This window comes from Manduca sexta, chromosome 11 (assembly GCF_014839805.1).
Source record: "Manduca sexta isolate Smith_Timp_Sample1 chromosome 11, JHU_Msex_v1.0, whole genome shotgun sequence".
Taxonomy (NCBI): Eukaryota; Metazoa; Arthropoda; class Insecta; order Lepidoptera; family Sphingidae; genus Manduca; species Manduca sexta.
In genome coordinates, this window is record NC_051125.1 from 1966543 (window position 1) to 1982511 (window position 15969).

Consider the following 15969-nt stretch of genomic DNA (forward strand, 5'->3'; position numbering starts at 1 on the left):
CAGTTTCGCTTTATATACTTGTGTAGTACAGTCAGTCCTTTAATTACTTACAGGGGCATCAAAACATTTCCTTCAATTTCGTTATTAGCACTGCAAATTGCAGACACGGCCCTGTATACACAATCAAATTAGGGAGGTCATCTTAAATTCCGGACGCAAACAAAAATAATCATAATTAAACAGTCCGCACGCAACAAAGGGCTCGCAATTCCACTCGCACCTCCGGCCTTACCGGTGACAAATTCCGGAACGCTTCTGTTTACCCGACGAAAAGCCGGCTCATTAGGTCTCTAACGATTGCGTAATTAATTACCGGAATTCGTGTTTTATTTTTTTATGGTTTGCAAATTATGAAATTAAATTGTTATTTTTTGACGTGTATGGAGCTTTAGGTACATGAGTTTGAGAATAGTTTATGTTTGATATAATAGATGGCGCTATTATAAATTAGATATTCGGCGTCTAATTGGTAATATCCTACATGTTAATCCACTTGACTTCATCAATACATAATTGTCTCCAAGATAATCAAATCTAGAATCTTATTGATCTTATATATGGTCACAAATATTGTGAAAACAATGAAATTTATATCCCATACAGTCTAAACATGATCAAAAAAATGGATCACGGAACGGAACAGAATCAAACCCACGGCATTTCCCTCCACGTCCTGGTATCCACTGCACTACGACGGTTAAGTGTAATTACAGCACATTCTTAATTCATGGCCCACGAGAGGACGTTAAACTATTGTGGGAAGGAATGTGTTATCTTGCCCCAGTTCTAGGGAATTGGTAGTAATTCTAGCTAATGTTAACTAATGAGACAAAGTAATAAATGAGACGTTAAAGAGTTGGAGATATGTTGAGTACACGGATCACTGCAAGGGTTCTTACATGAAACCAAAATTGAGTGACAGTTTGGTACTACATTATATAACCAGTAAGATTTATCGATGCTTAAACAACCCCTAATTGTTTATTGGTAATGTGTATCGAATGCTAAGAGCCAAGTTTTATTCTCGGGTCGGACAATTATAACAAATCGCTCTATAAAAAGTTGCTCTCTGATCACGGCGTAGATCAACTCCACAATTTCAAAAATGGTTAAATAAAAAGTATTAGTAACTTTTAACAAGTAATCCGCAATAAGTAGACCAGAGGCACTGAATGAAAACCAAAAATACCCAAATGCGATTCACTTTTGATTCACATATATGTGCTTTTAAATTGGTTTAAGTATTCATTTATTCAGACGTATCCGAAAATCAGTCCTTCATCGGATGCAAATGCATTCAAAAGGTACGACATAAACAGACAGAAGTCGAAACGGTTGTGAAATATAAAATTATGAAAAGTGCCAAACTCGTATCCTCTGAAGAGTCTATTATTAGTTAGATGTATGTACTTACATATATTTTTAAGAATTACCGTTTCATGATGCAAAGATTGTTGATTGTAATTGTTTTGAACAATTACTTTTTAAGAAAATTATTTGAATGCATTGAATCCGAACGGGTAGGCATTAGGCAGAGATAGCCGGAGCGTCCATTTCGCCATGTGTTAGATGATTAGTTAATAATACAACTACAGAATCATTATAAGTGCAGTGCTTTTATAATACAGGGTCATTTTGAAATTGCGATATTATATGTGAGCACATATTCTTCTTTTTCTGCTAAAATTGTGCCAAAAAGTTTTAAGACTTTGCAGCTTTCGTAGCAGTGGCAGTAGTCCGCTCCGTGACACGAAGGTTGCAAAGTATTCGAAACGTCGCGTCGGGAGAAAATTATATTATAAAAACGCGATAAAATCCAAAAAATAGTTTAATTTTAATACTTTAATTAATATTTACTTGTTCGAAACTTAACCTTTTTGAATTTACGTATAAAATAACTTATAGTAAGTGTTCTTTTCAGGAAGAAAAAAAAGTTTTCATTTATTAACGTAATGTCAATGACTCTAATTCGTGTCGAAACTTAATATAGCATGGTGCTACTTATAAAATTATCTAAACTGGATCTTGCTAACATTTATGTCGTATTGCAATATGCAGGACAACTAGAATTAGTACTTTCACACGCCCATATGTAAGTACAGGAATAACGAAGAAATCTAGGGCACATGCTACTTAATTACCTAATCAGTGTTTAGACGTTTACTATTCAACTTTCGAGTTACTTGCTACGTTGTCCACCTTTTGATATTATCTGAAGGGGTTTGACATGGTCGTCTCCCAAGTCTTTTGAGGGAGTATATGGAATAGGACCTACGAAGTATTCAATTGAATTATCAGATAGCAAAACAAAAAAATTAATTATTGTAGCAAGATTTTGACATAAAATGAGGGGGGGGGGGTCCCGTAAATTCTTATTTAAAGACAATAAACTATTACGTGGATATTAAGTCTTAGATTTCAGAGTATTCTGTACAAATGTTACGACTTTCAACCGGCTCGTTGGTCTAGGGGTATGATTTTCGCTTAGGGTGCGAGAGGTCCCGGGTTCAAATCCCGGACGAGCCCAACACTTTTTTAATATTTTGTAAAAGTTTATATTTTTATCCATATGTATTGTCAAATCAATAATTTAATTATTTAATTTCCTATTCAATTTATCGTTCCAACTTTGTTGCCGGGTACTATGGACACAGCCTTGATCTGTCATAGCATTTCATAGTCAAAATTGAAACAGGCGAAATGAAAAATCGATCCGTCATAAGCACAGAACAGCCCGAGGGGTTAGTGTTGCTGACAAGTTCCCGCTGGATTTAGTAAATAAATCCGGAAGTTTGGTTGTTGCCTTCTTGACTACAGTCATTCACAGCTTCGACCAGCATTTGTTTTTAAATTCAATATTACGAGAGACAGTAATTTCGATATATGTAACGATCGTAAAGTCTTACTGACTGACAGCGAATTAACGATAAAAACGCATCGGAAGGACTTAGCTATTGTTAACTTTTATCGACTCTACTGCCGCGGGGCAAATAATATAATAGCCAGTTGACAGTATTTGTAACTACTTAAATAGCTCTACAATATGCTCGTTATCCTGGGACGCTAAATATTATGTTACTAAATACCTTTTTTGATATTAAGTACCTAAAGAGATGCACATAAAGATTGACTCTCCCATGAGAGCTTCTCTGGGTACATGTAAGCATTCTAGGCACAAATCTTCATAAACAGACCTCAAGAGTTCATGCCAAGAATCCTGAAATATGAACATATTTTCAGTGGAAAGATAATTAACAGTGTATTACGGTTAGACGCGGCGCAAAAGGTGATCCTCTGGGACAGAACAATGTTCTTATCATCAATCATATAGTACAGGGATGTAATTAGATTTTATTTTGGGGGACTAAATCAACAATTTTTTGGAGTGAATTTTTGTACGCGGATATTGCCTAGGTGACTACCAATCTTCCCGATTTGTTGTTTACAGCGCATCCCAATTTATGGTGAGTGTAGATATTGGATTTTGTTTTTGATATAAAAATATTTTACGAATTTTAACTCGGTTTTTATATTATAATGTTCTTCTGACGTTTCAAAGACTTTGCAGCCATCGAGGTCATGGGAGAGAGTGAGGTGTTAGTCATGCGAAAAGTCAAAGTTACAATATCTACCTACATTTTACAATTATACTATTTTTATAATTTTTAGCTGTTGACGGTCCGATCTACGGAGAATGAGCTCAGTGTATGAAAACCGCGATACAATCCGTAAAATAATTTTATTTCAATGTCTAACATTCGTGTAAACATAAGGATTTGTTCATGTCAAAATAACAAGTTTAGTTAAATTTCATGTCGAACTTGCATACTGGCGGTAAGGGATGCATTATCTGAGAGAAAGTTGAGTGGCACAAGAGATCTTCACGACAGTCGCCATAATCAAACACCTTAAAAGGTATGTGTATAAATTTAATTTAGTCATATTAGAATTTAAAAATGTCAACAAAAGTTGTATTTAAAACTTTTATGAAATTTTAAAACGATTTTCTTTAAATCGATTTTTAAAATGTCATTTATTCAACGTTCTATGCTGGTAACAAACTTTTTAAATGAATTGAGAAACAAAATCGATTTCAAGTTGTATTAAAATTGAATAATATATGCAGATTGCTTGTAGTCGTATTACTCTGCTTTATATGGATAACTCAAGTATTTACATTGGGTGGTAGGGTTATAGTTATGTCGATTTTCTACTGTATATAACATGAAAATACGGCTCGTTATACAAATTATTTTCATATATTTAAACAATAGGTTTCAACTAAAATAACAGCTGAGTCATTTGCATGTAATAATTGCTTAAACGGATTTTAAATGTTACACATAAAATATTATATATAAAAAGGTTTTTTATATACAAAAAACCGCTATAAAATTAGTAAAATAATTTTATTTTAATGTCTTAAATCTACGTTAATATATGAAATCAATTGCTTTAGCATTAAAACTATCAATGTAAGTGGGTCAGAGACCCCCTTTTGCTATAGTCCGTCTCTTACCCCTTCTAAGGCTTCACAATCCTACAAAGGGCAGACGGTTCTGGCGATAATTAGACAGCCGTCTTAAATTAGGGATGACTGCGACTTTTGGCGACCGCTTCGGGATACACAACGGGTTTCGGCCTATTGTTTATGGTTTCACGTAATTGTTGATTGAGCTCGTTACTTTAGGAATTAATGGTTCAAGTGGGACATTTGAATTTAGAACTTAATCAAATTCAATTTAAATAATTGTATAGTTATGGATATTTACTGATTTCTACTACCAAATTACATTACGATTACTGCCTTTGTCATATAATGCAGTTAGCTATAAAACATATAGCAGATTTGATGTGTCCGAGCAGTTAAAATATTGACTGACAGACTTTTAAACTTATGCAACAATGTGTGCGCATGCGCATTCACAGGGTGATTTTGGGGCTGTGTCTATATAATATGAGGATAGTTATTTCGTCGTCGATTACAATCTAACCGCGCGCCGAGTTCATGCGTCCTATCTTATACTTATCTTTACATATAATTAAACTGTAACGGGCCAATGTATGTATATTATGGATGTTGAAGAAGAAAAGAATGATTGCAAAAATTGATGAAGGTGGAGGAAGCGTGGGAAGTATACCATAATCGTGTAAACTGGCAGTCCATAGTCTCTGCCTACTTCAATGAGATAGAGGCGTGATGCTACTTATGTAAGAAAAACGAATATGGAGGTCTTTACTAGTAAATAGAGAATTCTCTAGAGCAACCAGATTTAGCCAAAATAACAGATTTAAATGTTTTTACGTTTGTCTGTTTGTATGTTTGTACTCGCATCACGCAAAAACTATTGCATGGCATTGAATGCAGTTTTCATCGATAAAATATAGCCTGCATTATATCCCGGGAATATCTAAAGCGGGACTTTTATCTCGGAAAAGCTTATACATGCGACGGGTATTCACAAGAATGTAGACCATTTTATATTAAATTTAAATACAAAGAGATTTGCAGAAACACATGCCGTAATAATATCAGGGATTCTTAGTTTTCTAAGCACAAGGAATCCTAAAAACTTGAATTTGTAAGAATATTTTACTTTCGCAGGAAAACTCAAAACGGTTCTTCGTCGAAGAAATAATTTAAGCCGGTACCCTCTCGCGAACAGCTCCTAAACTAAAGGGTCTTATTAATTCCGTCGCCCTGAGCTAGAAGTGTTTCCCCGTTTAATTTCTTAGATGTTTTCGATTTTTTTCTGCTCAATTCATTAACTCGGCTCGGCTTTGACAAATTTTATTAATTGTCGAACTGTAGAGTAATTAACATTAAAGTATAACAGTATTTTTTATATTGTGTGTAAAAGACTTTGACTTTGACTGCCTCGGTGGCGTAGTTGTATTGCATGCCCGGTACAATAGCGCTCTGAGATCCTGGGTTCGAATCCCGGGTCGGGCAAAGTGATATTTGGGTTTTTCTACTCAGTATCGGCCCGGAGTCTGAAATTTGTGCCCGATATGGCGATAGGCTCGCCTCCTATCACATCATGGGACAGAACATACTTGGCGAAAATTGGGCTAGTTGCGCCTCTGCATACCCCTTCGGGGATAAATGCGTGATGTTATGTATGTATGTGTGTAAAAGATATTTCTTTTATAGCAAATATTATTTATCGAGTTCAATGTTTATAAGTAATGATCAGAGCCTTATCCGAGTTTATGAGTGAAAGTGGTACCAGCTCGGTCGAACCGGCCCCTCCATATTGTAGACAAAACTGTCTGCACCGCGACTATACCATTTGAGATATATTTATAACTATACGTAATGTGAAACGAAAATAGCTTGGCAAATTTCGATCCGAGCTCTGTTTAATATATACATTCCATATTCAAAAAACTACTAAAAAGTACATTGGGCTCGTCCGGGATTTGAACCCGGGACCTCTCGCACCCTAAGCGAAAATCATACCCCTAGACCAACGAGCCGGTTGATGTGAGTACCAAAATTACGCACAAAACTATAAATTGATTACTTTCTCTTTCGACATAAATAAATTTAAAGCAGTTGAAGGATTTCCAATATTTTTTGACAGCGTTTAGCTTTTTATTTAACCAAAACATATAGAAAAATGCTGATTTAAAGCTCGGTTAAGAAGACTAATACGAAAAACACCGCGCTAAGAGTAAAGTAGATCAACAAATTTCCATAAATAAAATTCATGAGTTTTATATATTGTATTTTTTGTGCTGTCGCCCTGTGCCTCGATCGGCGAATTTTGGACCGGCCACGGGCAGCAAGAACCCACGCTACGACTCTGGCTTTGCTTAATATTACGAATAAGCAAATAGCTCTGCTCGTCATAAGAGATGAACGCCTTGAACCAGTTGTCCATCTAGTTCTTTGACGTGGGAATACATTATGTGCAATAGAGTTCATCTCGTGAATATGTGCCAAATGACATCTATTATTCATTATTGCCAATTTCATTGCAATTTATGGAATATGTTTGCATATTGTTTTATTTATTTGCATTATGATGGTAAAATTATTCTTATTTCGTAATAATACGAATTGGAATAGAAGAAAAATTATGTAATAAATAATTCGTGGTTTTTCGTAGTTAATATTACTTGCACATGCGAAGATAGAATCGGTCAAAGTGGTAGTTTATAGTCTCTGCCGTCTCAGGTAAACGAGAGTGGGGTCCAGATAGAGAGTCCACTGATGGAAAATGATTACCTCTCGCCAGTCGACACAATTATGCCGGCCTGTTGATAACTTAACACCAGGTAAGCTACTTTATTGTTTGCAGTGCTATCATTCTTTGAAAGAACATTACATTCGTATGGCATTTAACATTCCGATTTCATAATAGTGAACAAGAAGAGTAGTACCTACATGTGTAAGAGCAAGAAACATTTTAAATTAATAATTATGCAAATATTTATAACATTAACATAGGAATATTAATATATCTTATATCCCTTCTACTTGCATTAGTGTTTAGTAGGAGGAATAGACAGTATACATATATAATGTATTGACAAGCTAAAGTTAGTTTGAATTGATTGCAGTTCAATTCAGTTGAACACAGTGAATATTCTAAACGCCAAATCTAGTACGTAGTAAATATTTATCGATGGGTACCATAGTATGTCATTAACTAATTATGATATTATATCGTAATATTGGTTTTGTAATCCAATTCGACTAACATGCACTTTAAAGATTACTGTAGGTTTCACATAACCGGATTGAAGTTGATTTAGAATGTAGAGCACACAAAGATCACATTTAGAGTTTGGAAACTTGCTTATTTCAAAATTGGTCATTAATTATTTCTAAATTATTTGAATAAATTATTATATATTCATAAATACAACAAATATTAAAATAATCAATACATATATTTACATCGACGAATAAAGTTGGAAGTGAATTTTACCATCATATTATTTTCTAATGTTTTCACAGGGGATGGTCGGGAATGGTAGAATGTAAATGACGTCCGCCATCCAAAAATACTGACAATAACTGGATAAATTACTCTTTGGATTGTAACCTGAAGATTCCTTAATGAGCTTTTTGGTCGTAAGTTTCACTCACCAAACAAAAGGGAACAGCACTTTATCACTTCATGTTGGTTTTATGTGAGGTAATGATACTATCCTATTACCCTAATTACTACTTTCTACCTTAATTGAGTCATGAATTCATACTGTATAATGTATATCGTGATTTCACCAATTTAAAGTTTTGTTAGATTTGTTGACGCGAAAGTTCGATATTTAAATAACGTGAACGGATTTTTACGTGATAAATTTGTTAAGTTTATATTCCTAATGTTTTAAAGACGGCAAGCTTTATGATCTCGCGCGGAATAAAAGTTAAACATATTTATTGCGAAAAATTGGTTTCGTTTTAATTTCTACCACTATAAATTGCTAATCTCTACTTTATTGAATTTTGATAGAAAAAACTTCAACGCGTCCAACCATAAATTCCTATTTTAGTTTCAGAATGACCGAGCGTTGCAAGAAAGACGACGAAACTGGAACTAAGTTTTATATTAAATTTGTTGGGAGTTCCCGTGGGCGCGGCGTCACGGAATGATGCATTGTCCCGGATGTCGACCTTGACCTTGGGTCTAGCTACTGTTCGATATTTTTTTGTACTTTACTATGACTTTTCTTTAGTTATTTGAATGTTGGTAAAAGTTAGTCTTTTAGAGATTAACTACACCCAGAACTTTAAATCTAAAACATTGTATTGCATTGCACTACAGTCTTCACCTTGAGACAATACATAGTAATTTTCAAAGTTTTCAGTAATCCGACGTATTACGCCTTCATTCATGAAGGGGTAAGCAGAGGTGCAAGTGTATTCCATCTCAAGATTTAATTAAATAGGCTACATTACCTTTCTATCAAATGAGATAATAGGCCATGTGGTGCTAAATGAGCTACACGAGCGACAGAATGCAATAGAAATTGTGACCTTTAAGAGGGAGGTTTACGGACAGGGATATTTATTAGACCTCCGGTATTTCGTTGCAAATAACCGACCCAACTTAAACAGTTACAGTGTAATTAAGTTACATAAAACATCTTAAGTATCACTTAATTACTGCATTGTGTTATGATTTGTGCATTATGAATGTTGCTGCAATCACTGGTAACTTGATTACTGTGAAGTTAGTTAATCTTTGATGTTACAGCACTTCGACTTGTTATATGTTTGAAATTGATTTCATTATTATTAATCTTACACACACACACACACACACACATACACACACACATCACGCAGTTATCTCCGAAGGGGTATGCAGTGCATAAGATGCGAGGCCTTACCAGGGCACCCACTTTTCGCCAACTATGTTGCCGATTGCCGGCTGTAAGTTGTTAAATTTGAAGAATCTTTTACACAGTTATTAAGCGACTTTATTTTCTACACCTAAAGTTCAGAATGGTAATGCATTTAATATGCATTTTGCAGAAAACTAAGAAATAAACTTTAAAATGAAACCCATCTATATAATTCTTAGTTAAATCTATAGATTTAAATCCACGTGTAACATTTTGTAATTTTTAATAACCTTGAAAATCTAGTGAATTCTGTGTTACAATAGATCACACACTTGACACGTCTTAATTAGTTTTTATCAACATTTTGACTTCCCTGAGAGATTGTTGCAATTAACGAAAGGAATATCATGTTGTGTTTATAAATATTGTTATAAACAAAAAGGTTTCTTTCATACGGGATCATACCTTACTTATAAACTGCCTCGGTGGCATACTTGTATTGTAGGAGTACGACTTCCGTGCTAAAAGTTCTGGGTTCAAAATCCGGGTTAGGCGAATAATTGAGATTGGGTTTTTTATCTTCAAAATTACAAGGTCGCAGCTTGGATTCGTGGTGTGATACCCCCTCGGAACGCCTAATCTTTGTTTTGCAAGTGCCTTATTAAAAATTCATTCTCATTAGTGATTTTAGAGCAAATGCACATTGACCAATTAAAGACAGAATAAAATAATTTTAAAAAAACTGAAGAATTTGTTTGTTCGAACGCTCTAACCTCAAGAATTACTAAACCGTTTTTTTACTAATAGGAAGCTACATTACTCTTGAGTGCTATATTATACGGTAAAATGTTTATCGCAGAAAATCGTTTTTATGTTGCCGCAGGTAAAAGCCAGTATTATATGAAAGGAGTTAATCACAAACGTATAAAACTAAATCTAGAAGTAAAAGAAACTCAAAATGTATTGAAATGTACTCACATGCGGAGATCTTGCTGCCAGCGCGTCCTCTTGGTGGGAGTAGTCGATACCTTGGATTGTACGAAGAACTGCAAATAATTCATTGGGTAAAGTTATATTTAAAAAACCGAGCAATAAACTGCAGTAGCATAGATAATGATTTTATCCTACAATCTCGGTTACATTTGAAAGTTGATGATCTGCTTGTTTGTTTGATGGAATTATGTGAACTACTGCATGGATTACATTTATTCTACGAATTGACCAAGTCATGAATTACCGCGAGAATAAACTGGTAAGAAAATACAATCTCTTGAACTATTAATGACTGAGAATTCAAAAGAAAAGAAAGAAACAGAAAGTTTCGCCTAGTAATATGAATAAAAGAATTATAAATAAATAAAATTGTTAAGAAAAGAAACTGCACTGTTTAACAATTTGGAACAGATTCAGAAGGTACCCTCGGATATCAATAAAACAATATAAATCAGAGATGTCGAACCTTTTGCGATTCACTTCCAAATATTACTATAAACACACAAATCATGTCATCATAGCGTGCCAAAAATTTTAAAGAATGAACTTCGCGGATATGTTTCTCAAAAGTTGTAAATTTATAAATATCCTGGTATAAAATACGGGTATTGACAATAAACATGTTCTAAATTAAAATTCTGGCATTACCTTTCGTAGAATATTTTAATGTTCCACTTTGTGTTACGCGTGCCAAAGGTTTGCTATACCTGATTTACTTTTTTTTAGTTTGCTTGTAGGAAGAAATCCGTGAAACTACTCAACCGATTCTTTAACATCATATTTTAGAATAAGATCATTAATTCTATTTCGATAAAATAATGAATTTATTCAATAAATTTTGTAATTCTGGGCCGTACTATAATAACTTTATACCAATACTTGTTCAAATAAATACTCACCATTCTTTAAATAAGTTCTATCTCCGTAGTTTCCTTCTAGAAGATCTCTCTTGTCAGTCTTGGACGCTGCATTCTTCTCTTTGCTTTTGGCATCGGCTGCGTAGCTGAGCGCTACCAGCATCGGTACAAACACCTGAAGATAGCATGATATGAATGACTTTGATGCTAAAAGTCACTGAAGATCCAGAAACGATAAGTCAACTAATGATAATTGATCACCACAGTTAGATATTGTCATAGGAATTGAAACTGCATTCGTTATCAAGGTAGAAATCAAAAATATAAATAAGTTGCTTCTTCACTTTAAGCAACGTGGCAAATAATTACTCTCTCTTCCCGATATTTGCGGAGGGGAAAATAGTGTTGCTTCTCTCCAATAACCTTCTGTTTGAATTGTTAAATGTGCCTAAATGTACCTATGTATTATTGTTGTTAAATTATTGAATATTCAGGCTGGATACTGGATGGCTAGTATTTTTCATTTATTATACCATTTCATAGTTTTTAGATAGATATATGATGAAATTCACAAAGACAACATCAACTACCACTAATAAATCTTGGCGCAAAACGACTAAACTAAAGTAATTTGAGCCGTAACTAATAGTTAATACCAAAATGATTTCATTCTAGATGGTACAGGCATCAGTTATATTAATATAATAACAAGTAAATAATTTATTTCGGACAACAGATCCACTATAACTTGGCTATTAAAGTCTAACCTAAATATTATGAACAGTAAATGTTAATTAAGAGGCAAATTTATAATTATTTATTAATATTGATTTATTAATTGCACCAAGAATACAACCGCGACGTCTTTGGTGTGACATCCAAAATGATTCGAAAGAGATGTCTAAGTAACACGAATAGTCTGCGAATGGTTTATAATATTATTGAAATAGGAAATATGACTAAATAAATTGCTAATTCCAATATAGACCTTAAATTCAATGCATGGTGTGTGAATATATTCTATAATACATACTTCTGCCTATACCTTCGTGAGATGCGTGAGCTAACGTAATATAGAACTTTACTATTAAATGAGATATAAGTTTTTATATACATTCCCATGTGTATGTTAGATTTCTCGCAATAATTTCCGGCCTGGTATTGCGTGCGATTTCCTTTACGTATATACTAAAGCACTTTTCTGAATAAAACATAAACATACAGACGTATTTCGGAAATATTATTATTTTATCTTTTATCGGTTTAATGATAATTATTTTAATAATAATGTACTGTTTTCTTACGTAACAATTTAATATGAGCCAACAAAAAAGATCTTAATATTGCACACATAAATATCTCATATTTAAAAACAAAAAGTAATTTTCTATTCCTAAATCTAACCCCGAATATAAAACCTTGTACCAAATCCTTAACTCTGAAGGTTATTATAAAATTTGGTTAATCGAATCCAAAACACAATCACATCACAGCACTGACCGTAATCTGCATGTCCACAGGTACGCGGTTCGACTCCCGGCGCAAGTGTGCGCATGCGCAGCCGCCGGCGCGTCTTATAAACTCGCCTCGCGCAGAGGTCACGTTGTGGTAGATCAGTATTATGCACATATTTTGAAAATAGAAGATGTGAGGTAAGGTCAGTTATTCGAAATTATCATAATAGCCCCTTTGGTGTGGTGTGGTTGGATTGGAGAGTCTTGTTCAGTATTCGATTATCGGTTGGGCTCTGTTTGGTAAATTTAATGATATGGCATATTTTGGTTTGTATGTATAAACGTACGTAATATTATGTTCTCTTAAATCTTTAGCTACATCTAAAATTTACCACAGTTATATAGTGGCTTAGCAAATATAAGCACGCCTTTGTCACCTGACGGTTAAGCAGAAGAGCAACTAATCTAGACGTTCTTTTTAATTTCTTGGGAACTACATTTAACAAATTAAGAACATACTAGAACGTAAACCACTTTTCCGCATATTAAAATATTTCATACGCATGCTTTGTTAATTAGCATAGCTGGGAGTTGAACCGCACGCCTGCCGTGAGGTCACAACGATTGCTTCATCACAGCGCCATCGAGTGAACGTTGACCCCATAGCAAAAAGTATTTGGCTATAGACGACAGCATTTATAAAATGGTAAACAGAGATACAACTATGTCAATATGATTAAACCAAGAAAAAAAATCTGAAAAGCGAATAATATCAGCCCTGTATTATATAGTGTCCCACTGTAGGGCACGGGCCTCCTCTACCACTGAGAGGGATTAGACCTTAGTCCACTATGCTGGCCTAGTGCGGATTGGTAGACTTCACACACCCTCAAAATTCCTATAGAGAACTTCTCAGGTATGCAAATTTCCTCACGATGTTGCCTTGCCTTCACCGTTAAAGCAAGCGATAATTCACAAAGAACACACTTCTTTTTTTTTAGAAAAGTCAGAGGTGTTTGCCCTTGGGATTTGAACCTGCGGACATTTGTGTCGGCAGTCCGTTCCACAACCAACTAGGCTATCGCCGCTTTTAAACGGCGAATATGTAATTTAGAAAAAAAGCTTTTTTACTATTATACACTTAACTTTTGCGGTTCGTGTCTTTTGATCGAACGGCAAGTCAGTCATGTTTAAACTTACCTATTATATACTTAGATACCTACAAGTTTGTACAGAACCCCTTTTGCGATTTCAACGGCCACTTATCCATTTTTTATACCACTGTATACTGAGATGACCCATTCATACTGTAAAAGAATTAGAACGATTTAATACTTTAGGTATCAGTTTGAATAACACAGTACAATACCTAGCAGCTTTGTATACCAAAGACTTGATCATTTGCTATTGTTAAAAGGAACCCCAAGTGCTAGTTATAATCACGTGGGTTGCTCATTAAGATAAATAGAAAAATGTTTAGCGTCCCTCTACCATATGTATATGCAGTGTATTCAGTGTGTTCTCAGTGTAATGGTGACTATTAAGAAAAATCTCTATATCATCTTAACGGCACCTAATGTGTGGAAAATTAGTGTTTTCTGGAAGGAAATTATGGCACTTAGTAATATGCTGACGTCTAGAATATGTCGCGTATGGCCTAGATTAGTCTAGTTTTACTTTAGTCATTCTAGAGATATTTATATTTCAGTTTATAATTTTCGCAATAATTATAAGTGGTCAGCTTAGTCATCAAGTGGCACCGTAGTCTGTTGACCCGGAGATCCTGAGTTCGAATCCTGTATCGACCCTTTTTTGTGTGGGTTCTAGCATAATATAACCAGGAATGAATCTCTTAGCATGACATCTATGTGACCAGTTTTGAAATCTAAATCAAACTCTATGTATAGTAAGACACAAAAGTAACTTAACAAATTCAAATTTCAAATCATCTTTAGTCTTTTGAATCGGTATCAACTATCGACTTTTCGCAGTAAAATAAACATGATAAGGTTTATTTCATGTGAGATACAAAAAAATATTTCGAACACAGTTAATGTGGTTTTGTGGTTAACTATACATTATTGAAAAAGTGTCAATACAATAGTTCCAAAGCTTATTCACTATATCTCTTTATGACAGTATCCATGCTAAGTAAGAGTATGACGTAATATGTTATATGGATGTACTATAATCTGATTTTGGAGATAAGTTAACTCTCACTTTTAAATATAGACGACCCGATTACCCGCTTTGGGTTAAAAATAAACAACGTTTGCAGTCGTAATATTAAAGACACACCCAATGTATTTTAATATTACATAAATCGATACCGTCAGATGTTGTTAATCATCGACTCGTTGGCGGACGAGAGAGTACTTGAGAGTCACGATTATAAGTTTGATTCTAGGATTACAGAACTATGCTCTTTTCTTGAGTGGTCATAATTTTATGATAGAGTATTTCAAAACTGATAATACTAGTGCAGATAATTTATCCCACGGAAGCTTAAATGACTGAGTCATGCGAGATGGATATTCAAGGGCCGGCGCATATATAGCGGAGCGCAGCGCAGACAATTTTTTACTGTCAAATTATTATCGACATTGTTTTCACTAAAATAATGTTCAAAATAAATAAATGCAACAATGTGATGCAATTTCTTATTGTGTTAATTTGAATAAGGGATATGGTGAAAATAAGCTCAGTGAACCGAAGAATTTCTCACGTCTCTATCTACCCTCTTGAGTACAGAGTGGGCGTGTATGTAGTAGGAAATTTGTATAAAGTTAAGCACAGTGCAGTATCGCGCAGTGTTTTGTGATTTAGTGTTCTAAAGCCAGCGGCAAATAATCTAGTTTAGTTTAACAAAAAAGTAAAACAACGGAGAGAGTAACGACGCATCAAAAAGCGTGTTGGGCTCGTCCGGGATTTGAACCCGGGACCTCTCGCACCCTAAGCGAAAATCATACCCCTAGACCAACGAGCCGGTTGGTCTACAAGACGAAAAAATCCTCGTGGATTGAAGCCAAGATAGTAATTAGAAATTAACAACTGATATCTTAGGGGGATAGTGAATTTTAACATATAGAAATTTTAGTTTAGAGTTTGCAACTTTATAATGCAGCCACTAATCTACAGCTGAGCAACGTGCCGGTCCCATCATATTAATAATAATATTAGCTCTGCATTATATACCATCTCAGTGTTGGGCACGGGCCTCCTCTACTACTCAAAGGGATTAGGCCTTAGTTCGCCACACTGGCCTAGTGCGGATTGGTTAACTTCACACACCTTCGAAATTCCTATAGAGAACTTCTCAGATCATATTTACCGAAGTTTAAAAAGAGTGTTCATCTCCCGGT

The 15969-nt window shown here is 34.6% G+C and overlaps 1 protein-coding gene and 3 non-coding genes across 4 annotated transcripts in view; 1 reads left to right on the forward strand and 3 right to left on the reverse strand.

Moving 5' to 3' along the window:
* The window catches only part of LOC115453565 (putative cyclin-dependent serine/threonine-protein kinase DDB_G0272797/DDB_G0274007), a 34234-nt gene extending 21546 nt beyond the window's left edge, over positions 1-12688 (reverse strand). The window contains exons 1-3 of the mRNA XM_037437681.1: positions 12654-12688; positions 11196-11328; positions 10282-10349 (exon numbers count right to left, since the gene is read on the reverse strand). Coding sequence (XP_037293578.1) covers positions 10282-10349; positions 11196-11328; positions 12654-12665 — 213 coding nt within the window. The 5' untranslated portion in view covers positions 12666-12688. The remainder of the gene's footprint in view (positions 1-10281; positions 10350-11195; positions 11329-12653) is intronic.
* Trnap-agg lies at positions 2455-2526 on the forward strand. The gene has a single exon. It is a non-coding gene; the product is annotated as a tRNA-Pro (tRNA).
* On the reverse strand, positions 6409-6480 carry Trnap-agg. Its single transcript has one exon. It is a non-coding gene; the product is annotated as a tRNA-Pro (tRNA).
* A 2833-nt stretch (positions 12689-15521) lies between the features above and the next one.
* Positions 15522-15593, reverse strand: Trnap-agg. The gene has a single exon. It is a non-coding gene; the product is annotated as a tRNA-Pro (tRNA).
* Between the last annotated feature and the right edge of the window lie 376 nt (positions 15594-15969).